Source organism: Bipolaris sorokiniana (genome assembly GCF_000338995.1).
Source record: "Bipolaris sorokiniana ND90Pr unplaced genomic scaffold COCSAscaffold_11, whole genome shotgun sequence".
Taxonomy (NCBI): domain Eukaryota; kingdom Fungi; phylum Ascomycota; class Dothideomycetes; order Pleosporales; family Pleosporaceae; genus Bipolaris; species Bipolaris sorokiniana.
The window spans coordinates 1,040,311-1,061,081 of record NW_006911905.1 but is presented as its reverse complement, the minus strand read 5'-3'; the positions used below and the strand labels follow the sequence as shown (position 1 = coordinate 1,061,081).

The following is a 20,771-nucleotide window of genomic DNA, read 5'->3' as shown; positions in this document are numbered from 1 at the left end:
CCGCTCCGTCAATACGTTTATCGGACAATTCCCTCGAATCGGTTCTTGTACCACTTGATGGTCTCGGCCTGGTTGACGCGGTGGGATGGGCCGATCTTGCTCTTGCACCTCCTGCGCTTGGCGACACGCTCACCGGGGCGGGTCATGCAGACGTAGAAGTCCATACCGTAGATACTGCTCCAGTCAGCCATTGCCTCTCTTGCATTCACTGTCCATGTTCCACATACCCGATGCTAGGGTCGTACTTGATACCCAAGTCGATGTGCTCGCTGATACCGAAACCGAAGTTGCCGGACTCTGAGAAGTTGCGCTTGCGGAGCTCGTACTCCTTGACCTTGAGACCACGCTCGAGGATCTCCTCGGCCTTGGGACCACGGACGGTAACGTGGACGGCAATCTTTTCGTTCCTTCGGATACCGAAAGTACGGACGGTGTAGCGGGCCTTGGAGTAGACGGGAGTTTGACCGGACAGCTGCTCGAGCACCTTGGCGGCACGAGTGAGACGATCACCAGACTCGCCAACGGAGATGTTGAGGACGAGCTTCTGGATGCGGAGCTCCCGCATGGGGTTGGAGGCCTTGGAGTCGGACTGCCATTGCTGTTAGCATGCGCGATGCAAATTGTCGTCAATATTTGCTGCGTACCATTGTGATTGACTGCAGAGGTTAGTGGGCGTGGGTGGCTGTCGAAGTCGCTGGAGTGGAATTCGCGATCACGAAATCCATTTGGCCTGTGGAGGGCGCGAATTAAGCGAGACTAGGCAGGTCACGTGCCAGCATGTCAGAGCTCCGAACATGAACTTTGTCTTGTGAACACAAACAGCTCCAGACGCCCCGCCGATCGCCAACTACACGGGGATTCGACCTCAATAACCCTATATACCTATTTTTCGAGCTTCCAAGTCGTCTCCGGACGCGCAAACCACATCATGTCGGGCGCTGCAAACCGTCAAGGAAAGATGGTAAGTAAATCTGCCTAGCAGCTCGAGGCCTTGACCTGAGAGAAAGACGCGCATAGAAACTGACTGACGCTCGATGATATAGCAAAATCTAGTAAGCGCCCCAGATTTCCGCTCACAGTCGCACCCAACTTACAAGACTAGATCAACTACCGCATGAAGGTAACGCTTCAAGATGGTAGGCAAATGGTCGGGCAGATGCTCGCATTCGACAAGGTCGGTGTCGCATTCTCTCTTTGCAAGAACTTAACTAACCCGCTGTTCGTAGCACATGAACCTTGTACTCGCCGACACAGAAGAATTCCGCCGCACACGGAGAAAGGGCAAAGCCGCACCGGGCGCAACCCAGCAAGTCACCGAAACCGAAGAACGACGCGCCATTGGACTCACCATTATCCGTGGTGCTCATGTCATTTCACTGTCAGTTGATGGGCCACCGCCTGCGGACCCCGCTGCGCGTCTCGGAGCAAACTCTGGACCTTCGACTACTGCGGCATTGGCTGCTGGACCTGGTGTCGCTCGGCCTGCTGGACGTGGTCTCCCTGTTGGCTTGACTGGACCAGCTCCTGGCGTTGGAGCCCCTGGCCCTGGATTTGGAGGTGGTTTCCCTGGCGCACCTGGAGGTTTTGGAGGGCCACCTGGCTTCCCAGGCCGTGGCGGACCACCTGGTGGACCTCGTACGTCTCCACGAACATAGTTGAGTAATATCTGCTAACTCTTGACAGCTGGCTTCCCTCCCGCTGGTGGACCTCCTGGCTTTGGTGGACCCCCAGGATTCGGTGGACCGCCAGGTTTCCCTGGTCGTGGTGGACCTCCTGGTTTCGGTGGCAGATAGATGGACAACAACGCGTAGATATGAAGGAAAATCACAAGAAGAAATAAGCGTCGAGATTGGCGAGTCACAAATGCAACGCGCGGCGATGTTGCGGATATCAGGGAGCGTATCGGGAGACTAAGGAGATCAAAGTCCAGCAGACAGTAGACGTTGCAAGTGCTCCAAGGTTTAGGCTGTGCTTGAAAACCGCAGATGGCACTGACAAGGCGAGCGTACATAGATCATAAGTGTACGAAAGGTTAGTTGGAGGGGTTTAAGATATACCAATTGGCCTGCGGGCCTCAATAAGAACCAGTCGCAGTGATTCAAGACTTGGACTGTCGTACTTTTCGTCTGCACCCAGTCCAATGGACAATTTACTAGCTATATCACTCTGCACGTGATGTCCTTCCCGTATGTAATCATGCAGTCCCTGTTCGCGGTGTGGTGCACCATCTATTCCCGCCCCGGCCCCATCAAAAAAGCCTTGGCAACCCAGCCCTGTCCCCGTTCCGAGTCCATCTCGCAAACTCCGAACCACGAGCTTTACTTTTGCTACGTCCCCCTTCCGCTCCCCGCCGTCGCATACAACCCTTCTGGTCCTAGGAACGGAACCCCACTAAAGGAAACGTCGCAACCATGGCCGCCGCAATCAAAGCCCTAAACGCGAAGATCCGCTCAAACAAGTACACGGATTACTTTTGCTCGACTCGTACGTTTTCAGAACCCCGGTTTTCGGAGAGGCACGCGCACACACGCACTTGGCTGCGTTGAAGGCGCGGGATAAAGCAAAGGGAATAAGGAAGAAGATAAAAGATTGGGAATTGGCGAGGGAAACATTGCTGACGGTGATATACTATAGACTTCTGGGGCCCCGCGAGTAACTTTGGTATCCCGATTGCGGCAATTGCGGATATGAGTAAGGATCCTGAAATGTATGTTTCCTCCCCTCCCCTCCCCCTTCCTCCCCCCTCTCTCACCTTGCTAATACTTTGTGTGAAATAGTATTTCGGGCCGCATGACCGGTGCCCTAACTCTCTACTCCGCTACCTTTATGCGCTACGCCATGGCGGTTACACCGGCCAACTACCTGCTGTTCGGCTGCCACGCGATCAACTTTACCTCGCAGCTTGTGCAGGGATACCGATATTTGAACTACTGGAATTTCGGAGGTAGGGAGGCGACGTTGAAGGGGAAGGCGGAGAAGGTGGGGGAGCAGGTTAAGAGTGCGGTGTCGAAATAAAGGTATTTGGACTGAGAGGGGAGAAATAAGGGATGGGGAACCTTGATATTTGAGGGTAAGTGGGGGGATGCGGAGTAAAAGATGAAATGAACAAGATATGATTCATGCACTTATTACTGGTTTCGAAGTGTCTTCAACTAGAGGCAGGTTGAGATATGTAACTTGTGACGAAAAAAATTCTCGAGTGAATTACAAACATGATAGATGGATATTACGCCAGGCTTTTTAAACCAGGATATACATATATCGATACAAAACCTCTCTAACTAATATTACCCTCCCTCTTCCCTTCCCTTCCGACAAGCTAAGAATCTCACATCAAACTACTCCTCCCTCCAATCTCCGTCCCTCCTTGTCCATTCGGCAAATTGCCATCCCTTCCATCGACAAACTCCGTGTATATTCTCTTGAGGCGCATTCGCTCTTGAGCTGAGATACTGCTTCTTCCAGACACCAATGACGATTCGATGTGAGACCATTGAATCTGAGGATCCTTTCTGTCAGTAGATGCATCCTCTGTTTTGGTGTCTGCAAGGCCGTTGGGAGAGGAAGAGTCCTTGGGATCAAGGAGCCCGCTAACAGAACGTTGGAGTTGCTTTTGCTTCTTGCGGAGGGATTGGAGGGATGATATTTTCTGGGCGATAAGGGCGCGCTCGGAGATGTGGTGCGAGGTGCGCAGTGCGGAGTCGGCGGGTGTGTTGCTCTCGTCGTCCCCGTAGCGGAAGTAAGAAAAGTCAGGGATGCCCTTTGTATCTTTTGTGCCGGTGTTTTTGTTGCCGGCGGCATCGAGTTTAGAAGGGTCGGTGTCGCCGAGGGCGTCGTGGATGGCTTCTAGCTGGGCGTTGTAAACGACGGCTTGGAGGTCGGCGCCGGAGTAGCCTTCTGTTCTGGAGGCAATTTCGCGGAGATTCTGGCCAGATGTGTCGGCTGAGAGGATGCTGGGTGCGAGGTGCAGTTTTGCGGTCACTGCGCGCAGGATGTCGATGCGCTCTTCTTCGTCGGGCATGTCGCAGAGGAGGGATTTGTCTAGACGACCAGGACGGAGGAGCGCAGGGTCGATGAGATCAGGGCGCGAGGTAGCGGCCAAGACGTAGACGCCTGAAAGACCTTCTGCACCGTCCATCTGGGTGAGGAGCTGATTGACGACACGATCTGTTACGCCTGTAGAATCATGACCACGCTTCGGCGCGATCGAGTCGAACTCGTCAAAGAACAAGACGCAAGGCCGCGCTGCCTCTGCTCGCTCAAATAGATCACGCACAGACTTTTCAGACGCACCAATGTACTTGTTGAGGATCTCAGGGCCCTTGACTGAAATGAAGTTGAGACCACATTCACCTGCTACCGCAGAGGCGAGCAATGTTTTGCCGCATCCAGGGTAGCCATAAAGAAGTAGACCTGAGCGGAGACGTAGTGGGCATTTTGCGAAGATAGGGGCGTACGTGGTGGGATATTGTAGTGTCTCCAAGAGAATCTGGCGTGTGTTGTGTAGACCACCTATCGACTCCCATTTGGTGGTGCTAGACTGTAATGTGACGTTCCTCAACGAGGCAGGCGTAAAGCCTGAAAGGGCTTTAGTATAGTCTTCTCGCGTAAGAGTCACGGTAGGAGATGTTGATGTGACAGAACGGATGAGTGCTTCGTTTCGCGCACGTGAAGTGAGCAGAACAAGATCACCAGGCATGTAACCGTCCGTCTGCCCCGCAAGATCGAGAAAGTCGATGGAAGAGTCGACGGTGAAGCCATATTCGTCAGAAGGCGGTATTTGTATGCTGTCGACACTAGCATTGCTGCGGTGAGAAGTGCTTGGTCGGCTATTTGATGGAGAGGCTGGGAAGGCATGGCCATTAACTTGCTCGGTTGACTCTGGTTTGGCATCCTTGAAAGCTAGCATTTCAATGACTTTCCTTCTGCCGTCCTTGTTGGGTGCCTTCAGACTGACGATTTCACGAACAATGTGACCTCCAACGATGACGTTGTTGAGAGCTTCTTTGCCCTGTGCTGTTGCTAGTAGCACCACGCCAGAGTCCATGGAGCAATACTGTCGGACAATATTGATCAGGCACTCACTGACCTGCCGACTTCGGCCATTCTCATTGCCAACCTGAAGCTCGGTTTCCACAGGACATAGCTTGTCAAGGTCATCCAGAATGACTATGGCATTTCCACCACCACGTGCACCCCATGACGCCGTGGCAAACAACCTATTGAGTGTTTCTTTGATGGTCGCAACACGCGTCTCGTCCGTCACCAGCTTGCGACAGGGAAAGTATGTGGTGTTAAACAGGTACTCGGTCCGAAGCTGGTGGGCAAGAAGCTGAGCGCATTCTGATTTTCCTGCGCCGAGACCTCCAGTAAGGAGCACTGATGAATTGTGCGTCAGGTGCGATCTCAATTGTGCGATCAGAGGGTCAATTCCAACAAGGTGAGCAGGAGTTTCGGGTAATGGATCCCCCTGCTGCAATCCCTTGGCCCAACTCGACGGTACCGACACTTCTGGACCCAGTTCAAGTGGTGGTTTCCTCTCAGGAAAGAGGACCCATGATACACCACTGGCTGTCGAGGGAGGCTCGAATTTTACAATACCTCCTTGCCAGCCAAGTTCGAAATCCTTTGTTGGTGGTAGTATCATGCCGTCAGTAACCGGCCCGTCCATAATTCCGTTCTTTTTTCCATACGACGCTCTGATCTTTTGTATAGCATTCTCCTGGTCCTGTTTTGACTCGCCACCAAATTTCAGTGATGCATTGCTGAGCGATGCTACTGTGGCGAAAGGTGCAATCTTGATTGATTTCACAGTTGGCTCCCTGGACTCTTTGGTACCCTGTGGCTTGATGGCAGGTGGCTTGGGAGTTTGGGCAGGTGCGCCTTCGATGCGAACCAATCCACCAACGAACTTCTCACAACCCAAAACCTTGCACAGGCCGACCGAAAGCGCCACATGACGGCTGTCAGGCGCATCTTCCCATGGGACGATTTTGGCTACTATGCGAGTCGCAGATTTCTCCTGCTCTTGCTCCTTGGACATGTCGACGGGCTCTTGTAAACCTGCAGGCTTGATAACTGATACAGAGACCCAAGTGATCCCCCTGAGTGCCTTCGTGAGGAGTACCTCGGGATCAACCCAGACCTTCAGTGCCTCTATGTCGGCATCGTCTTCGTCGTCAAACCACTCCTGGGCAACGCTGCGGTCAACACCGCGCAAGAAGACAACACCCTTTGTCGCAGCATCCTCACGACCGCTGCGACGCCGGACTGTGCTGGCAGTGCTCTTTCCGCTCTTTCTTGAAGCAGCGCCCACGCTCCGGCTTTCCCGAGTCGAGCTCCTCTCCTTTTGTCGTGTCTTGGGCGCAACAATGACTTCTGCGTCGGGCGAGATTTTGACAAAGAGCGATGTGTTCTGCGGCGCGGGGGCAATAGAGGTGACAGTGATATTTGCGGTGGTAGTAGGGGATAGATGGAGGGTCAGGGGGTGCGGCGACTGAGCTTGTGGGTTAGGCAGTGCGCGTATCTGCGAGAGGAAGTTTAGTTCAAGAAATTGTGCGTGTAGCTCGATCATCTCCCAGTCGACAGGTGTCAATGGCTCGATGTTGATGGTGTGGGCTTGGGGAGGGTCGAGGTGCAGTATGATGCCGACTTTCTGGCCCTGCTGAAGACCGATCAGTCGCGCAAACGTAGCATCTACTTCGACTGCCGGAAGGTCTTGTTGGCTGACTGCTGGGCTGCCTCTCAGGCCATCCTTGCCGACGACGGGCGCAATCTTGCGCTTGCTCTGCATGCCCGTCCATCCCAGGAAGACGGACTTTGGAGTGGCATTCTTGTTGTCGGTAGCGCCGGGAGGGGGAGGCTGGCGGTATGAGAGCTCGACGACGACATTCTGGGCGACCTGGACAGAGAGTAAGCAGCCGGTTGTTGAGTGCAGCTCATGGCGCGTACCGTGTTTGCATTGACAAGCACCGACACGAGCGACGACGGTAAGTTGACAAGGCAGTTCTTGAGCGACTGGTGCAAGACGACCTCTGCCTGAACGACATTACCGGCAGGCTTTTTGGGCGGCATAGCTGGGGGAAGGAGAGTGAATGGAGAGTGGAGAGAGCAGAATGACGGCTGCTATTCGCAAGCCCAAGCGCATCACTCTCTCCCCAGCGAGCCGAGGTCGTCGGCGGCCATGGGCCCAGGGCGGTGGCAGCCGGCAGAACTAACGGAATGCGGGCCCTTGTCGACGCGGGTGGACGCGCCCCAAGCCAGCAACGCGCCCAGCCCAGCCCCGATTTTGCTATTCCCTCCCCGCTGCAATTGTCTCCGAGATATCACCAATAACACCAGACCCACGGCCGTCTTTTTTTCACATTCCGGCCGCCACCTCTCAATCTCGCCCCCCATGGCGCTGCTCACCACGAGTGCACCCGTCAACTACAATGAGCAGGAGGGTGTGTATATACATACGCGTACACAACAACCTGGCCGCCCTTTGCTAACACCGCATAGCTGCCTTTGTTGATTTCCTCAAAAACTACAAGTCCACCTCGACCGAGGCAGCAGACCAGCTCGAGAGTCTCAATCTCAACGGCAATGGCACCGGCGACGACGATGACATGGTCGACGACGAGGACAGCGGCCCCGCAGCCCAGGCGCGCAACAAGTCCAAGTTAAAGTATATGGATCAGCTCCAAGAGGTTGCCAATCGCATGCGCGACGAGATCCAAATAGACCTCAACGACGTCGAGGCGGTGAGTGGCCATGACCAGCTGCCGGCACCCCGCAACTGATTCATAGTCGCCAGTACGAGAAAGCCTCCGACGACGAGCAAAACCTTAGGCTGGTCGAGTCTATCGAGCGGAATGCCCACCACTACATTGAGATCTTTTCGCGCGCCGTGGACAAGTGCCTTCCAGAACCCACCAGAGAGCTGAGGTATGGCACTACATGAAATCTGCCAGCACCAGCACTTACTGTACACAGCTTCAAGGACGATGTGCTGGACGTGATCATGACACAGCGCTCCAAGCGCAATGAAAGGATGCAAGAGCTACAGGGCGTCGACGATGCCGAACAGGCTGCTCCGGAGTCAATCTTTCCCCCAGCCCTGACGCGACGCTACACGCTCAACTTCAAGCCCAGAGTGCCCTCAGGTTCCAGCAGCCAGCGTAGTCTCAAAGCACTCGCCGTCCGAAACGTCCGTGGAGAGCACCTCGGTCACCTCATCACAGTTCGCGGTATTGCAACAAGGGTCTCCGACGTCAAGCCTGCCGTGCTTGTCAACGCCTACTCCTGCGACCGCTGTGGTAGCGAAGTTTTCCAACCGGTGACGACCAAGCAGTTCACTCCACTTGTAGAATGCCCTTCAGAGGAGTGCAAGAGCAACAAGACCAAGGGTCAGCTGTTTCTGTCTACTCGCGCTTCAAAATTCCTCCCCTTCCAGGAAGTCAAGATTCAGGAAATGGCCGATCAAGTGCCAGTTGGCCACATCCCCAGACAGCTCACCATCCATTGCCACGGCGCTCTGGTCCGCCAGATTAACCCTGGAGACGTAATTGACTGCACCGGCATTTTCCTCCCCACGCCTTACACTGGCTTCAAGGCGATTCGCGCTGGTCTTCTTACCGATACCTATCTCGAGGCTCAGTACGTCTTGCAGCACAAGAAGGCCTACGACGACATTGTGCTTGCCCAACCAACCCTGCGGAGAATGAACGAGCTTGAGAGGACCGGCCAGCTGTACGAGTACCTGTCGCGATCCATTGCGCCCGAAATCTTTGGCCATGTTGATGTCAAAAAGGCACTTCTGCTCCAGCTCATTGGCGGTGTCACAAAGGAGGTGGGAGACGGCATGCGCATCCGTGGTGACATCAACGTCTGCCTAATGGGTGATCCTGGTGTGGCCAAATCCCAATTGCTCAAGTACATTACCAAGGTTGCGCCTCGCGGTGTCTACACGACTGGTCGCGGTAGCAGTGGCGTTGGTCTGACTGCAGCCGTCATGCGTGACCCAGTAACGGACGAAATGGTTCTCGAAGGAGGTGCCCTTGTTCTTGCCGACAACGGAATGTGCTGCATTGATGAATTTGACAAGATGGACGACAGCGACCGAACAGCCATCCACGAAGTCATGGAGCAGCAGACAATCTCCATCAGCAAGGCCGGCATCACGACCACGCTCAACGCCCGCACATCGATTCTGGCAGCTGCCAATCCACTGTACGGCCGGTACAATCCCCGCTTGTCGCCCATTGAGAACATCAACCTCCCCGCTGCTCTTCTGTCCCGTTTCGACGTTCTGTTCCTCATCCTTGATACCCCAACGCGTGACTCGGACGAAGAGCTTGCCCGCCACGTTACGCATGTCCACATGCACAACGCCCATCCCGAAGCCCCCGGAGGCATCGTCTTCAGCCCTGCGGAAGTTCGACAGTGGGTTGCCCGTGCCAGGTCCTACCGGCCAACTGTGCCTAAGGAGGTTGCCGACTACATGGTTGGCGCCTATGTGCGCATGCGTCAACAACAAAAGCGCGATGATGGCAACAAAAAGGCCTTTACGCACACCTCGCCGCGTACGCTCTTGGGTGTGCTTCGTCTGGCCCAGGCTCTGGCGCGTCTACGATTTGCTGATGAAGTCATCTCGGAAGACGTCGACGAGGCTCTCCGTCTTACAGAGGTCAGCAAGGCCAGTCTTTATGCCGATGAGAACCGTAGGGACGATCATACCCCTAGCAGCAAGATCTACCACCTTATCAAGTCCATGGAGGCGAGCGGTGCTGCAGCCGTTGGCGACGGCACCAGGGGTGAACTTGACCTCCGCAGGGTTAGGGAAAGAGTCCTGGCCAAGGGCTTCACTGCCGATCAGTTTGAGTCGGCTATTGACGAATACGCTATGCTTGATGTAAGTATTGGGCACAAAAACGTAGTCTATTGCTCGCTAACATTAGTCCACAGGTCTGGCAAACGACTGGAGAAGGAACACGACTTGTTTTCATCGAGGCTGGTATGGAAGACGAGGATATGGACGCCGACAATGACTTCTAGATTACGCATGAGAAGGAACAAGAATAGTAGTGCAATTGGGACATGGCGTATCGAGGCGTTGGATATCCAAGCGATGCTTAGGACATTTCTATTGTATTTACAGCCGCGTATATGGCTGTGTGTAGCTTACAACGAAGCAATTCCATCACAACGTCTACGCTGGACGCCTCGGGATAAATATCGCGTGACACAGGTATGCGATCACATGCCAAGGCACGTATCTGCAGACGAGCATCATAGCGGCATGAACCATCGCGGGGTCTTTAGCGAACTGTGAGAACGAACTTCGTAAATCGACCAGACAACCACCGCTTCAACACCGATTCGGGCCTCGCTTTTGATGCTAGCCAAGTGAAGGACTTTTTCCAAGCCGTGTTCCCGGCATTACCTTCTAAAATAGGCTTACCCCCAACGACGATTCTTGCGCCTCGCGGTTAGCAAACGAGCACGATAAGCCTGCGCCAGTTTCCACTTGGCCTCTATCCACCCTCAAAGGCCCTTGATTGCACATGCCCTAGAATCTGCATCCCATTCTACATCGCAATCATGGCAGTCGGCGCAGCAAACAACTTTGCGCAATTCATGGTAGTTGGACGTATGTAGGCCCTTTAATTCTGCTTCAGCCTAAGCCTCGGGCATCCAGCACAAAGCACATTCTAACGAGCGCACAGCGACATGTTTTTTTCTCGGCATCCTCTTCGCGCAATTGCCCTACGACTACAATGTCCTATGGACGACACCCGAGGACCGCGCATTCTATTTTGACATTCTCGAGTCGCACATCAAATTCCTCTATGCCTCGCCCCCGATAGTCTCGCGCATCCTCAATCTCGTCATCGGCACCGGCCTCCTCGGCTTCCTAATCAAGCTCTTCAAGCCCAACCAAGCCAACATGCTCTTTGACGGCGCATCGCTCGTCCTGTACATGGCCGGCATCACCGTCTACCTGACCAACATTGTCAAGGGCTTCCGCGTCGTCACGGCTGGTATCTACGGCGAGATGGACAAGGCTAACGCGGGCGAGATTACCGAAGAAGACATGGGTGACTACATCTCGAGGGAAGACACACTGAGGGTCTTTGCAGCTAGCAATACCATTCTTGCGCTTGTCCTCGTGGGCGTCTTGGTGCTGCAGGCGGGTCAGTGGTATGCCAAGAGGGCCGAGGAGCAGGAGATTCAAGAGATGGAGCGTCTGGCTGAAGAGAAGAAGGGAGCAGGGAAGAAGAAGCAATGATTGCTTGCTTTATTTCTCTTGGGGTCCAAAGGAAAGCTATGTGAGCTTGGTTGGGGTGTCTGGATAGACTCTGGTCTTACAAATTCACATGCGTTGCGCCTTGAATGCAACTGTTGGAGGGTTCATGTAAGGTTGTGTGTTTGGTGTTCCTTCACCTAAGAAACTGTATGCTACCTAGGTGTAGGAGGGATGGAAAAGAGCAATATGTATGCATCTCATCTCGAGCTATATATGTAATGTTGAATCTTCACATTCCACTCCCCACCGTATCATCACTCGTTCATTATGCCAGTCCAATGCCTTCGTTTATCAAACTCACTACAAGAAAATTTACTATCATAAAATCGTCACACCGGTTCATTTCCGTCGAACGCATCGGTCTCGCCGCAAATGTTTCCTGAGACCAAAGCTAGAGGTGGTCGTCTGTGCCTTCCTTGTGGTTGTTCCGGGCTGTTTGCCCATTTCGTCACTGGACAAACAAACCCCTCACATCCTCTACACTCCGTTACTTCTCACCAACCAAAAACGTACACATTTTCCATTCTAACCCAACTCATCTATCTCTTTTCATCTCGCCCTGTCACCACGATGACGACTAGCCTGCTTCGCCGCCAACTAGAAGAGATCACAAATACGCTTCTCAAAGCGAGTGACCAGCGGGAGGCAGAGTTGCGAAACCGAGAGCGACGAGTGATGGGACGGATGATCATAAGCGAGAATAAAGGGTGAGGAAGAACTAAAAGGGAGGAGAGTGACAATACTGACTTGAGTAATGAGGACAGCCTCTGTGCCATCGACCAGGACGTGACGGCCATCTGTGGAGACACCGACCGAGAGTATCTAACTATGATTCGCTTAGGCACCGTCCACAATGAGACTTGTGATCTTGTTGAACTAGAAACTACGCCTTCAAGAATCAAGGGGAGCACGTCAGAGTCAAGGCAGGAACTACCCAGGGATGTTGATGGCGACTTTGAGCTCGCCTGCGGGGGACCGGACACCCCATACCCGCCTTTCCATTCACTAGCTTGCCAGCCCACACCGCATACTAGGTGTATGGGACCCGCGGTTCCTTTCGGCATGGGTCCGACGAGCCGCCTTTGTACCCGTTCAGCTGGTACGCTTAGTCCGGAGATCGTTCTATATGCTGTGGCGCTCATGCTCGAGGCGTCTAGTTGCAAGTGGGAACACGTCAAAAGCTGGAGCACGTACTTGTTTAGTAGCAATACAGATGAATTCCATGACAAACGGGAAGTGGGGAACATGATTCGGAACGAGAACGAACAACTCATTGGTACCGGTGGTTACGTGATAGGTGATAAGGACAAGAAACACCAACTTGCCCGCCGTCTCATTCTCTCCAATCTAGCTGCGGACGCAGATGAGGAATCCATCGTGGTTTTCCTTGCCAAGTACCGATCAAATATGTAAGTTTGCCAACATGCCAGCTCAGCTCGGCTAGGTACTAACATAGATGTCAATAGTCGCAGGGTTACCCTTCTTTCGGAACGCGATCCGGTCAAGGGAACGAGGACTGCACATGTCGACATGGACTCGAGGAGAGCTGCAGTGTATGCCTCGTTCCAACATGGACACATTTTTGGCCTAGTGGTTAAGATTAAGCTGGCAGTGGAATAAGGAGGTGAGCCGGATTATTCATCTGCATAAAAGGTGTGGTTGTTCCATGAGAGGGCACTGTGGCCGGTACAGATGATACTGGAGGATATTGTAATCGTGCAATACTAAAGTGGTATACCAGAATACACGGCAGCGGTTGAAGAGTTGTCGAATACAAGAAAGGGGAGTCGCCTGGCGACTACATGCACTCTCCTTTTCCGGACACACCAAAGTTGACAGACACACATGAAACGTGACGAAGTCCATGCTTCCTTCAAACTCTTGTTGCGTTTCATGTCGCAAATATGCATGTAACCTTATGCAAAATCGGTTATAGACAAGTGAAGATTAAGAATCGATCCAAACAGACGGCGCGACTTAGGGATCTGCAAGGGGCCCCGCTCTTCCACTGTACCTGAGATGGTGAGCACGTGGGAGCACCGACACTATTGATGCACAGTACAAGGGTACTTTGCGCCCGATCGGTCAAGTGGTGTGCATTAAAGATACGTATCGCGCGTGTTTCGACTTGACTTGTCTTGTTCACTATGTTTTGGTCCCCGGTTTACGTTTTGATGGTTTCGTATATAGGGGTGTGTACTACGGAATGTGGAGGGTGATAGGTAATGACGACCTCATTGACAGAAACGGCGGAACCATCATAAGCCGTAGTCTTGATCCGTGTGATTATCCCCTCGTCTAGAGTAGTGTGTGGAGGCGACACGTGCTCCCCATATGCATGGATCACACCGAAATATCCCCGGTGCCACCGCGCGACCCTTTCTTTCCAGCAAGGTGGTGAGATGAACGGTCAGCGAACAGGACGGGAGGACAGGACGGCGATCTGCACGAACCACCATCGCCACGATAATCGAGCACCCTTAGCCATTTAATATGGTGCAATTGGTCAGTCGGCCTGGAGCTGATAAAGGTACGGGTGACGCTTCCTGCTGCAACCAATGGTCGCTGCTAAGTCTTCATCTAGTACAAATGCTGTACGTCCATGTTCGGACGGAACTCTCCGAGATGCCTCTTCAGGTAAGTCTCACTTTAGTTCTTGAAGACGATTCATCTGAACCATCAGAATGAGCTGATAGATGTTAGCTATGCATTACCAAGTCTTGTCAACTGACTCTTTAAGCACTGGTGGTTCTTGGTCTAGGGGCATCTGCCACTATGGGCTGATATTTTGCCATTCAGAGTCCTCATCTGTCGCCTGGCCACCGAGCGCTTTTGCCATTGCATCGGTGCCCAATGCTACGGCCTGTTTGGAGCTTGCGCGTCGTCATGTCCAGTCCCTAGCTAAGGCAACTAGTGTCATTTACTGTGAGGCATGCAGCTGAATCCGGCTTAGATGGATGACTGCTTCAAACCAGAAGCGATTGTGATGGCGACTTGCATGTACGATTCCATGGGCGCCCTGCAGCGCTTTGACATGGATGCTACGCTTCCCCAGACCAGTGTATGGGACATCGCTGTCGGCCACGACTCATTAATTAACTTTGCCGTGGCGTCTGACTTGACTAGTAACATCTCAAAGTTTGTAATACACCCAATGAACCGGATTATCCCCGCCCCGCATAACAATAGCACTCCGTGTCGTTCTAGAAGAAAAAGTCCTTGAGGTGCTCCCTGGTCTCCCTTGAAGCTTTACTTAACATTCTGGAGAGTCCTTACACATGGACCCTCGTTACCCCATTTGAACACAGATGAAGATCACTCGTGCCGTTGTACACTAATCGAGATCAACATGAGTGGTTTTCCGCCGCCCCCGAACCTCGACCCGAAGCTGGAAAAAGAGTCTCTCGTATGCGATCAACTGCCTACTGTTTAGAACAAACCCGTTAACACTTCCCAGGCTCCTGCCGGTCTCGCCGTCACTATTGTCTTCACAGTAGCTTCGTGCACCACAGTCGCCCTTCGACTGTACACACGGTAAGGACTGCCCGAAAACTTGGCGTATCATGGTCTGACAGCAAACCAGAAAGATCCTCCTGAGACATGTCACAAGTGACGACTATGCTATTCTCTTGGCCCAAATCTTCGGCTTGGGCCTCACAGCCATCAATATCGTGTGCTTCACTGTTGGGGGTATAGGACGACACATTCAATTTGTAATGGACAAACTGCCCATGTTTCTGAAGGTAAGGCCTAAACAGCGAGGAATCATTGAGAAATATGCTGACCAGAGAAGCTAGTTTACTCTGCCATGGCCGTCTACAACGCGACACAAATTGCAACAAAGATTTCCCTCATGCTGCAATACAGACACATATTTCCAAGCAGCACAATGCGGGCAATATGCAACTGGAGCGTTGCATTTCTGATCGCGTGGGGAATTGCGCAACAGTAAGTTTTGACTCGCAAAACTTGCCGAGTTCTGATCTAACGACTCAAGGATCTATACTTCGTTCGCGTGCGGCATTGCACAGCTTATCTATCCGAAGACTGTGGCTTGCATCCGGCCCGACATGTAAGCACCATGTCCCGCCCGGGACATACATGATGCATGATTTGCTGACACGAGGCACAGTCCCTTTCTTCTCAACGGCGCCATGAACATGGTTACTGACTTTGCCATTCTGATGGTTCCGATCAAGCCCGTGGTCCAGTTGCAGATCAACAAGCTGCGCAAAGCATACCTCTTGATTGTTTTGTGCTTGGGTCTCGTGTAAGTGCTTCTGTCTGCTAGTTCTTTCCCTGATGCGTGGATACGATGCTGACAACCAGATCAGGGTATGTGTTATCTCAGCTGTGCGGCTGGCGCAACAAGTGCACGTGAACAAGAACATTACAGACGGCACATGGATAATGGCAACTACCGCCATGCTATCCATTGTCGAGACAAATCTCGGCATAATGTGCGCTTGCGTGCCCACCCTGCGGCCATTGGTCAAGCGCATTGCACCAGTCCTGCTCGGATCTTCTAACAAGGATTCGTCCGCCTACGGCAATGCGTATGGCAATGCGTACGGTCAACGCACGCGGCTCGACGACGAGCAGAATACAAAGAGTGGACCGGGCAGCTCGATTTATATCCAGAAGGAAGTCAAATTTCACAGCACGACCGAGTTGCGGAATCTGTCGAGCAACCCCAGAGATCCATATGCCATAGACGACAGGTCGTCGGATGAGATTAGCCTGGAGCAAGCGGCGGGTGTGACTGCGACCTCGTCAAGGGCTTGATCCTGGTGATGAGGCGATTTTTCCTTTTCTTTTTCTTTGTTCTCAAATACCATGATTTTGGAGCATGAAAAGCTATGATACCTATGAGGCGTATATTGTTAGATATACCTCTGTTAGTCGGAAGGGACTTGGGATATAGATCAATTGAGGAGTAATGTGCATAGTAATGTCTTTATCATAGTTGAACAATGTCTATGGCGTTCGTCGATGACGGCTATACCTTTTTACTTTTTTCACGGTGATTGGGAAATGACTAGAAATCAGCACCACATGTATACGAACCAACAGCATCAAATAGTAGAGTATCATAAACTCATGCCTGTCTACATTCACACCTCTCAGGTAGACATAGCCATGTACATCCGCCTCAAGCGTCGTTGTTCTCTTTTCCAGACTGCACTATTCCACACATTCACTTTCCTCTGCCCATTCAACAAATTGATTACCACAGTACTCCAAAGAAAAACGCCAGAAAGTAACATACACCCTTTCTAATTCCACACCAAACAACACAGTTCAATCATGTCTCTACAAGAAGCAGTAGTAAAACTTAAGGTGCTTATCCCCACCCCACATTATCCATTCTATCATGTATTACGCACAAGGGTCATCCCCACACTCTCACATTTAAGCTTAAAAAGTCGCGTTGTGTGCCATTGAATTTGAACTTATCCATCTTGTCCTAAACGTATCCTCCAAGCAAAATCTCCTCTGTGCAAACCGTCTTAGTCAAATCGCAGCACATCCCACACTGCCAACATCACACGCGCGTCTACCAGCCCACCCCTCCCTTCGTCTCTCTGCATATCCACGCCACATGCACCTCGCTTCCCTCGCAGAAGAAAAAGGGCGCGAAAGGGGAGCCGCGGCACGGCAACAGCGATGTCGCTAGTCACTCTCACTACAGCGCTCGTGAAAACAGATCGTTCCACTATCCCTTTTCACCACATGAAGAAAAACTAGCCCTTAGCGATAAATCCCCAGCGAGTAAGTGTAAAAGGGACAGAAAAATTACGCAAAGAGGAATCGTCTGGTTGCGTCGGGCACCCCGACTACCACTCTACTTTACTCTGCTATGTAGTGGTGGTATGTAGGCAGGTGTGTAGGGGGGGGGTAGGTGCAAGTGCAAACGCTACAACCACAGCCACAACCACAGCCACCACCACAGCCACCACCACAGCCACCACCATGTTTACTATACAAACCCGAGGTACAATACATCCGAGGTAGTGCCGAAGTACCGAAGCACCGAAGCACCGATGGAAGTGTACGAACTGACCTACCAGCCTGGCAGCCGGCCTAGGTGTACCAGCCGAACAGAGTGACCAACCTACCAACCAACCCAACCGTGCCACAAACGCGGTAGAAAGCGAGGCGAGCGCGCCGCATACGCTCTACCGTGCCACAAGACGTACGGCGCTTCTCTCGGTAGAAAAAAGGTGAAGGTGTGTGTGTGTGTGTCGGGGGTGTTGCTTGCGCTTCACATCCACACTTCTATACTTGGGGTTTGTTCGTTGGAGCTCGTAACGAAACGACCATTTCGCATCTTCCCCCCCCCCCCCAATCCTCCCATCTGTACCTTTTCCCTTGGATCAATTCCTCTAGCACTAGCTCTAACACAACATGTTGACATGTGCGGTTGCTAATGCGTTGAGTTGAACGGGGGTTTGTTCGAGGTAGTACTCTACTAGGGGAAAAGTAGTAGGTACGTACGTACGTACTTGGAGAGTTTTAAGAAGGGGAGGAAGAAAGACTCCAACACCTCCAACGCTCGCAACTCCGCTCTCCTGGCAACTCATCGTCTCTCGCTCTTCACCGTATGTACGGGTACGCAAGGTTAAGCGCCCAGCTGTTACCCCGCGTATCCCTGCGCCTGCGTGCTGATTGGGCGCTGGGTAGAAAAGTGGGGGGAAGGAGGATGGGTCTGTGCGGTTTGGAAGCGCTGTGCTAGAGAGACGAGCAGAGGTACAAGTACTGTTGCTTTTTTTGTTCTCTTTTCAGATTAGCTGTGCGAGATTTCTCACGTTTAACCGTGATATATGAGTGTATGAAGGAGAAGTATACGAGTGTAGTAAGGAGGCTGGGAAAGGGGGTGTTTTTGCTGGGATTTACGAGAGAGAGAGGGTGTGAGCGACAACTCCCTCACCCACCCATATGCATTTTGCTGGCATATGTAGAAAGATAAAAACGATGAATTGGCAAATGGCACAAAAGTTTCCATGTTGTTAAGGAAAGTCTTAATCTATTGGATTTTTTTGGGATCAAGATGATGTTGATCCGGCGGTGTGATTGGGCGAATTGAATCGCTACGTGTACGATGATAGTAGAAGGTTGCGGTGTTCCCATACACCTTCTTCATATATTTTTTACTCGCACTCGTTGGAAACAAAGCACAACGGCAGTGGGGCCCACAAACTCACCGGATTGCGTTATCGCGACCTGCATACGGGGATACATTTGCGCACTGTGCAATTTGCGATCCGATAGAAAGAAGTGGGTGTGTGCTGCGTGCGTTGTGTAGTAAGGGTCTGGGATGCGTAGTATAGGGACCGGGGTTGTAGTATTGTTTTATGGTTGATTTGGGGTAAGGTACGTACAACATACGCTCTACAAGAACACAACTTGTTTGTGTCAAGGGAACGAACACGAAGAGGAAAAGGTAGATTTTGAATAATTTTTTTAATTGATAGTATGGGTGATGCAGAGATTATGCATCGTGTCAGGAAAAGGGCTACTGCTACTTAACTTAGTGTTACGTCGACATACGGCTCTCTCATCTGACACCCCCAGCCAGCGCCGCCAGCCCTCTTTTACCGCTTTGGCTTCCCCGCTCCAACGCGCGCGACGCCCCCCCATCCCCGGCTCCAATAGGGTGGGCGAAAGACAGTACAGCCAATCCGCACGTGGCAGAAATGAGAGAGAGAGGCCTGGGACAGCAGGTTTTTTTTCTAGCCGCCCAGCAGGTCTCCTCAAATGAAGCGCTGCTGCACGTGCGGGAAATTCGCTAAACCCTCTCGCCCTCGCAGCAAAAAAATCCTTGCTGATTAAAAAACCCCGGCTGCCTAAGGAAGCAAGAGAAAGAGAGGGAGGGCGCGATAAACCAATAGATGTCGTATACCCCACACCCTTGCTCTCTCTCTCTTTCTCGCGCAATGCGCTGGCCGCACCGCACACCCCTCCCTCCCCCTTACTTCCCGCAAGCGGCGGGCCCTTTAATATTGGTATCCTGGCCTACAATAAAATAGGAACAAATGTAGAAACGTTGATCAAGGGGGTTTCCCAAGAAAAGTAAAAACGCCAATGTGATAATGTTTTCCGCCGTTAATAAAGAAAAAGTGAAGTCATGAGTTGAGAGAAAGGACGTGGGCCGTAACGTCGTTTCTCCATTGGTAGGGGTAGTAGTGGGGGTGTGTAATAAACAAAGTGAGTTTGAAAAGGAGAGTAGATTTGTTGGTAGATTTGTCGATTGGTGATGTGGTGTGATGATTGAAGAGTAATTGCTTGCGATCGGATCACCTGGACCCGACAAGGTATTAATTTGAAATTGGCGGACGGGCGGGTTGGTTTGGTAGACCGAGTGCGTGTGAGTGTGAATGTGAGTGTGTGTACAAGGTAGGCGGGTGTTTAGTGGACGAATGAGAAATTAGGCGCCGTCGAGTGGGCGCCAATGCAGGGCGTGAAGAGAAGCATAGAGTCCGAGCAGGTTGCGTGCACATGCATGCTCGACTTGGCATTGTAGAGACAAGTGTGTTCTGCCTAACAGCCTTCACACACTCTCTACTCGACTTTTCTCCTCTTGCCGCGGGGTGCGGGGTCGATTTGCGGAAAGTGTGGCGCTTTTGCATCGACGGGGGTGCGACTGTAAGTCACTGTCCTCGTCACCACTTCGCGCACACTGACCCGCCTTGACCGGCCAGTCTTCTTGTCTGCCTCCCATGTCTTGGGTGATGAGACGGCAGAGTAGGGTGACTGGATTGACTTTGCGCTGGCAGGAGACCTTACTGCGGCAGGCGAATAGGGTGACTGGGGAATGTAGAGGCGGGGTGTCCGCGCTGAATGCCGCCGAAAGGGTGATGGGGGTGGGATGGTGACGGTTTGGACCTTGGTTGGCGGTGCAGACATTGGTTCTTTTGCTTCCTCCTTTGAGGTGTCGCAGCTACCACAGCTGTTTGATCTTGACGTTGCTGGCGAGTCCTTGTCTGATGGGGCTGATGTTGATGTAAAGGACGTACTCGAGGCCGACGAGGTGACTGAAGTGGGACGGCTCTCTCCAAAGACGAACCTGCAGCTAGTACCAGTGGACATGGGGCTTGAGAGAACAGGCGACAGGTTCTTGAGGAACTCGAGGTAGGCTGTTGGGGGAGTGATTGGCGTCTTGATGTCCGAGTCTTCCCGTTTGATAGTGGCAAAGATGGGCGTGGTAGCAGAAGTGACCATGGGCGACCGGAGCTCTGAGGGGTATGTGGCCGACATGGGCGTCTTGAGGGTAGACAGTGCGGGCTTGGAGTCGGTGGCAGCCATTGTTGGTGAAGTCAAGTTGAACGAGTGACTGGGAATGGATGGCCGAGGGCGTGGGGGCTCAGAGGGCGGGCGGTGCTATGCCTTTGTCCACAGCAAAGTGGAGAGGGTTGGAGGGCGAGGCAGGCAGACGGGCAGCTGCTGGCGCCTGGGGATGGCAGGTGTTTATTGTGCGTAC

The 20,771-nt window shown here is 52.5% G+C and overlaps 9 protein-coding genes across 9 annotated transcripts; 6 read left to right on the top strand and 3 right to left on the bottom strand.

The window, feature by feature from the left end:
- Positions 1 to 17: 17 nt before the first annotated feature.
- Positions 18 to 647, bottom strand: COCSADRAFT_28532 (uncharacterized protein; the record flags this gene model as incomplete). Its single annotated transcript, XM_007703874.1, has 3 exons — positions 18 to 174; positions 228 to 598; positions 645 to 647. The coding sequence occupies 3 exons, from the start codon at positions 645 to 647 to the stop codon at positions 18 to 20; spliced, it is 531 nt and encodes a 176-aa protein (XP_007702064.1).
- A 177-nt stretch (positions 648 to 824) lies between these two features.
- On the top strand, positions 825 to 2,156 carry COCSADRAFT_183255 (uncharacterized protein). Its single transcript, XM_007704248.1, has 5 exons — positions 825 to 961; positions 1,044 to 1,052; positions 1,103 to 1,174; positions 1,227 to 1,635; positions 1,684 to 2,156. Exons 1-5 carry the CDS (start codon positions 929 to 931, stop codon positions 1,791 to 1,793), a joined length of 633 nt encoding a protein of 210 aa, XP_007702438.1. The 5' UTR covers positions 825 to 928; the 3' UTR covers positions 1,794 to 2,156.
- Positions 2,157 to 2,411: 255 nt separating this feature from the next.
- COCSADRAFT_28530 (uncharacterized protein) lies at positions 2,412 to 3,015 on the top strand (the record flags this gene model as incomplete). Its single annotated transcript, XM_007703873.1, has 3 exons — positions 2,412 to 2,484; positions 2,635 to 2,707; positions 2,778 to 3,015. The coding sequence occupies 3 exons, from the start codon at positions 2,412 to 2,414 to the stop codon at positions 3,013 to 3,015; spliced, it is 384 nt and encodes a 127-aa protein (XP_007702063.1).
- A 313-nt stretch (positions 3,016 to 3,328) lies between these two features.
- COCSADRAFT_28529 (uncharacterized protein) lies at positions 3,329 to 7,074 on the bottom strand (the record flags this gene model as incomplete). The annotated part of the gene is made up of 2 exons (XM_007703872.1): positions 3,329 to 6,901; positions 6,952 to 7,074. The coding sequence occupies 2 exons, from the start codon at positions 7,072 to 7,074 to the stop codon at positions 3,329 to 3,331; spliced, it is 3,696 nt and encodes a 1,231-aa protein (XP_007702062.1).
- Positions 7,075 to 7,272: 198 nt separating this feature from the next.
- Positions 7,273 to 10,240, top strand: COCSADRAFT_122493 (uncharacterized protein). Its single transcript, XM_007704247.1, has 5 exons — positions 7,273 to 7,445; positions 7,504 to 7,745; positions 7,799 to 7,929; positions 7,978 to 9,895; positions 9,949 to 10,240. Exons 1-5 carry the CDS (start codon positions 7,397 to 7,399, stop codon positions 10,036 to 10,038), a joined length of 2,430 nt encoding a protein of 809 aa, XP_007702437.1. The 5' UTR covers positions 7,273 to 7,396; the 3' UTR covers positions 10,039 to 10,240.
- Positions 10,241 to 10,299: 59 nt separating this feature from the next.
- Positions 10,300 to 11,639, top strand: COCSADRAFT_122491 (uncharacterized protein). The gene is made up of 2 exons (XM_007704246.1): positions 10,300 to 10,633; positions 10,710 to 11,639. The coding sequence occupies exons 1-2, from the start codon at positions 10,585 to 10,587 to the stop codon at positions 11,270 to 11,272; spliced, it is 612 nt and encodes a 203-aa protein (XP_007702436.1). The 5' UTR covers positions 10,300 to 10,584; the 3' UTR covers positions 11,273 to 11,639.
- Positions 11,640 to 11,943: 304 nt separating this feature from the next.
- Positions 11,944 to 12,919, top strand: COCSADRAFT_228390 (uncharacterized protein). The gene is made up of 3 exons (XM_007704245.1): positions 11,944 to 11,997; positions 12,050 to 12,699; positions 12,757 to 12,919. The coding sequence occupies exons 2-3, from the start codon at positions 12,119 to 12,121 to the stop codon at positions 12,908 to 12,910; spliced, it is 735 nt and encodes a 244-aa protein (XP_007702435.1). The 5' UTR covers positions 11,944 to 11,997; positions 12,050 to 12,118; the 3' UTR covers positions 12,911 to 12,919.
- A 1,613-nt stretch (positions 12,920 to 14,532) lies between these two features.
- COCSADRAFT_122489 (uncharacterized protein) lies at positions 14,533 to 16,293 on the top strand. Its single transcript, XM_007704244.1, has 7 exons — positions 14,533 to 14,696; positions 14,748 to 14,824; positions 14,874 to 15,033; positions 15,084 to 15,238; positions 15,288 to 15,362; positions 15,423 to 15,560; positions 15,625 to 16,293. Exons 1-7 carry the CDS (start codon positions 14,640 to 14,642, stop codon positions 16,073 to 16,075), a joined length of 1,113 nt encoding a protein of 370 aa, XP_007702434.1. The 5' UTR covers positions 14,533 to 14,639; the 3' UTR covers positions 16,076 to 16,293.
- Positions 16,294 to 19,852: 3,559 nt separating this feature from the next.
- Positions 19,853 to 20,596, bottom strand: COCSADRAFT_94859 (uncharacterized protein; the record flags this gene model as incomplete). Its single annotated transcript, XM_007704243.1, has 1 exon — positions 19,853 to 20,596. The coding sequence occupies one exon, from the start codon at positions 20,594 to 20,596 to the stop codon at positions 19,853 to 19,855; it is 744 nt and encodes a 247-aa protein (XP_007702433.1).
- Positions 20,597 to 20,771: the final 175 nt, after the last annotated feature.

Coding starts and splice junctions, on each gene's coding strand:
- COCSADRAFT_122489 (XM_007704244.1), top strand. CDS start 14,640: ATGAGTGGTTTTCCGCCGCCCCCGAACCTCGACCCGAAGCTGGAAAAA. Junction 14,825..14,873: donor GCCCTTCGACTGTACACACG/GTAAGGACTGCC, acceptor ACAGCAAACCAG/AAAGATCCTCCTGAGACATG. Junction 15,239..15,287: donor GCGTGGGGAATTGCGCAACA/GTAAGTTTTGAC, acceptor TAACGACTCAAG/GATCTATACTTCGTTCGCGT.
- COCSADRAFT_122491 (XM_007704246.1), top strand. CDS start 10,585: ATGGCAGTCGGCGCAGCAAACAACTTTGCGCAATTCATGGTAGTTGGA. Junction 10,634..10,709: donor GCAATTCATGGTAGTTGGAC/GTATGTAGGCCC, acceptor ACGAGCGCACAG/CGACATGTTTTTTTCTCGGC.
- COCSADRAFT_122493 (XM_007704247.1), top strand. CDS start 7,397: ATGGCGCTGCTCACCACGAGTGCACCCGTCAACTACAATGAGCAGGAG. Junction 7,746..7,798: donor ACCTCAACGACGTCGAGGCG/GTGAGTGGCCAT, acceptor CATAGTCGCCAG/TACGAGAAAGCCTCCGACGA. Junction 9,896..9,948: donor ACGAATACGCTATGCTTGAT/GTAAGTATTGGG, acceptor ATTAGTCCACAG/GTCTGGCAAACGACTGGAGA.
- COCSADRAFT_228390 (XM_007704245.1), top strand. CDS start 12,119: ATGATTCGCTTAGGCACCGTCCACAATGAGACTTGTGATCTTGTTGAA. Junction 12,700..12,756: donor GCCAAGTACCGATCAAATAT/GTAAGTTTGCCA, acceptor AGATGTCAATAG/TCGCAGGGTTACCCTTCTTT.
- COCSADRAFT_183255 (XM_007704248.1), top strand. CDS start 929: ATGTCGGGCGCTGCAAACCGTCAAGGAAAGATG. Junction 1,175..1,226: donor AGATGCTCGCATTCGACAAG/GTCGGTGTCGCA, acceptor CGCTGTTCGTAG/CACATGAACCTTGTACTCGC. Junction 1,636..1,683: donor CGGACCACCTGGTGGACCTC/GTACGTCTCCAC, acceptor AACTCTTGACAG/CTGGCTTCCCTCCCGCTGGT.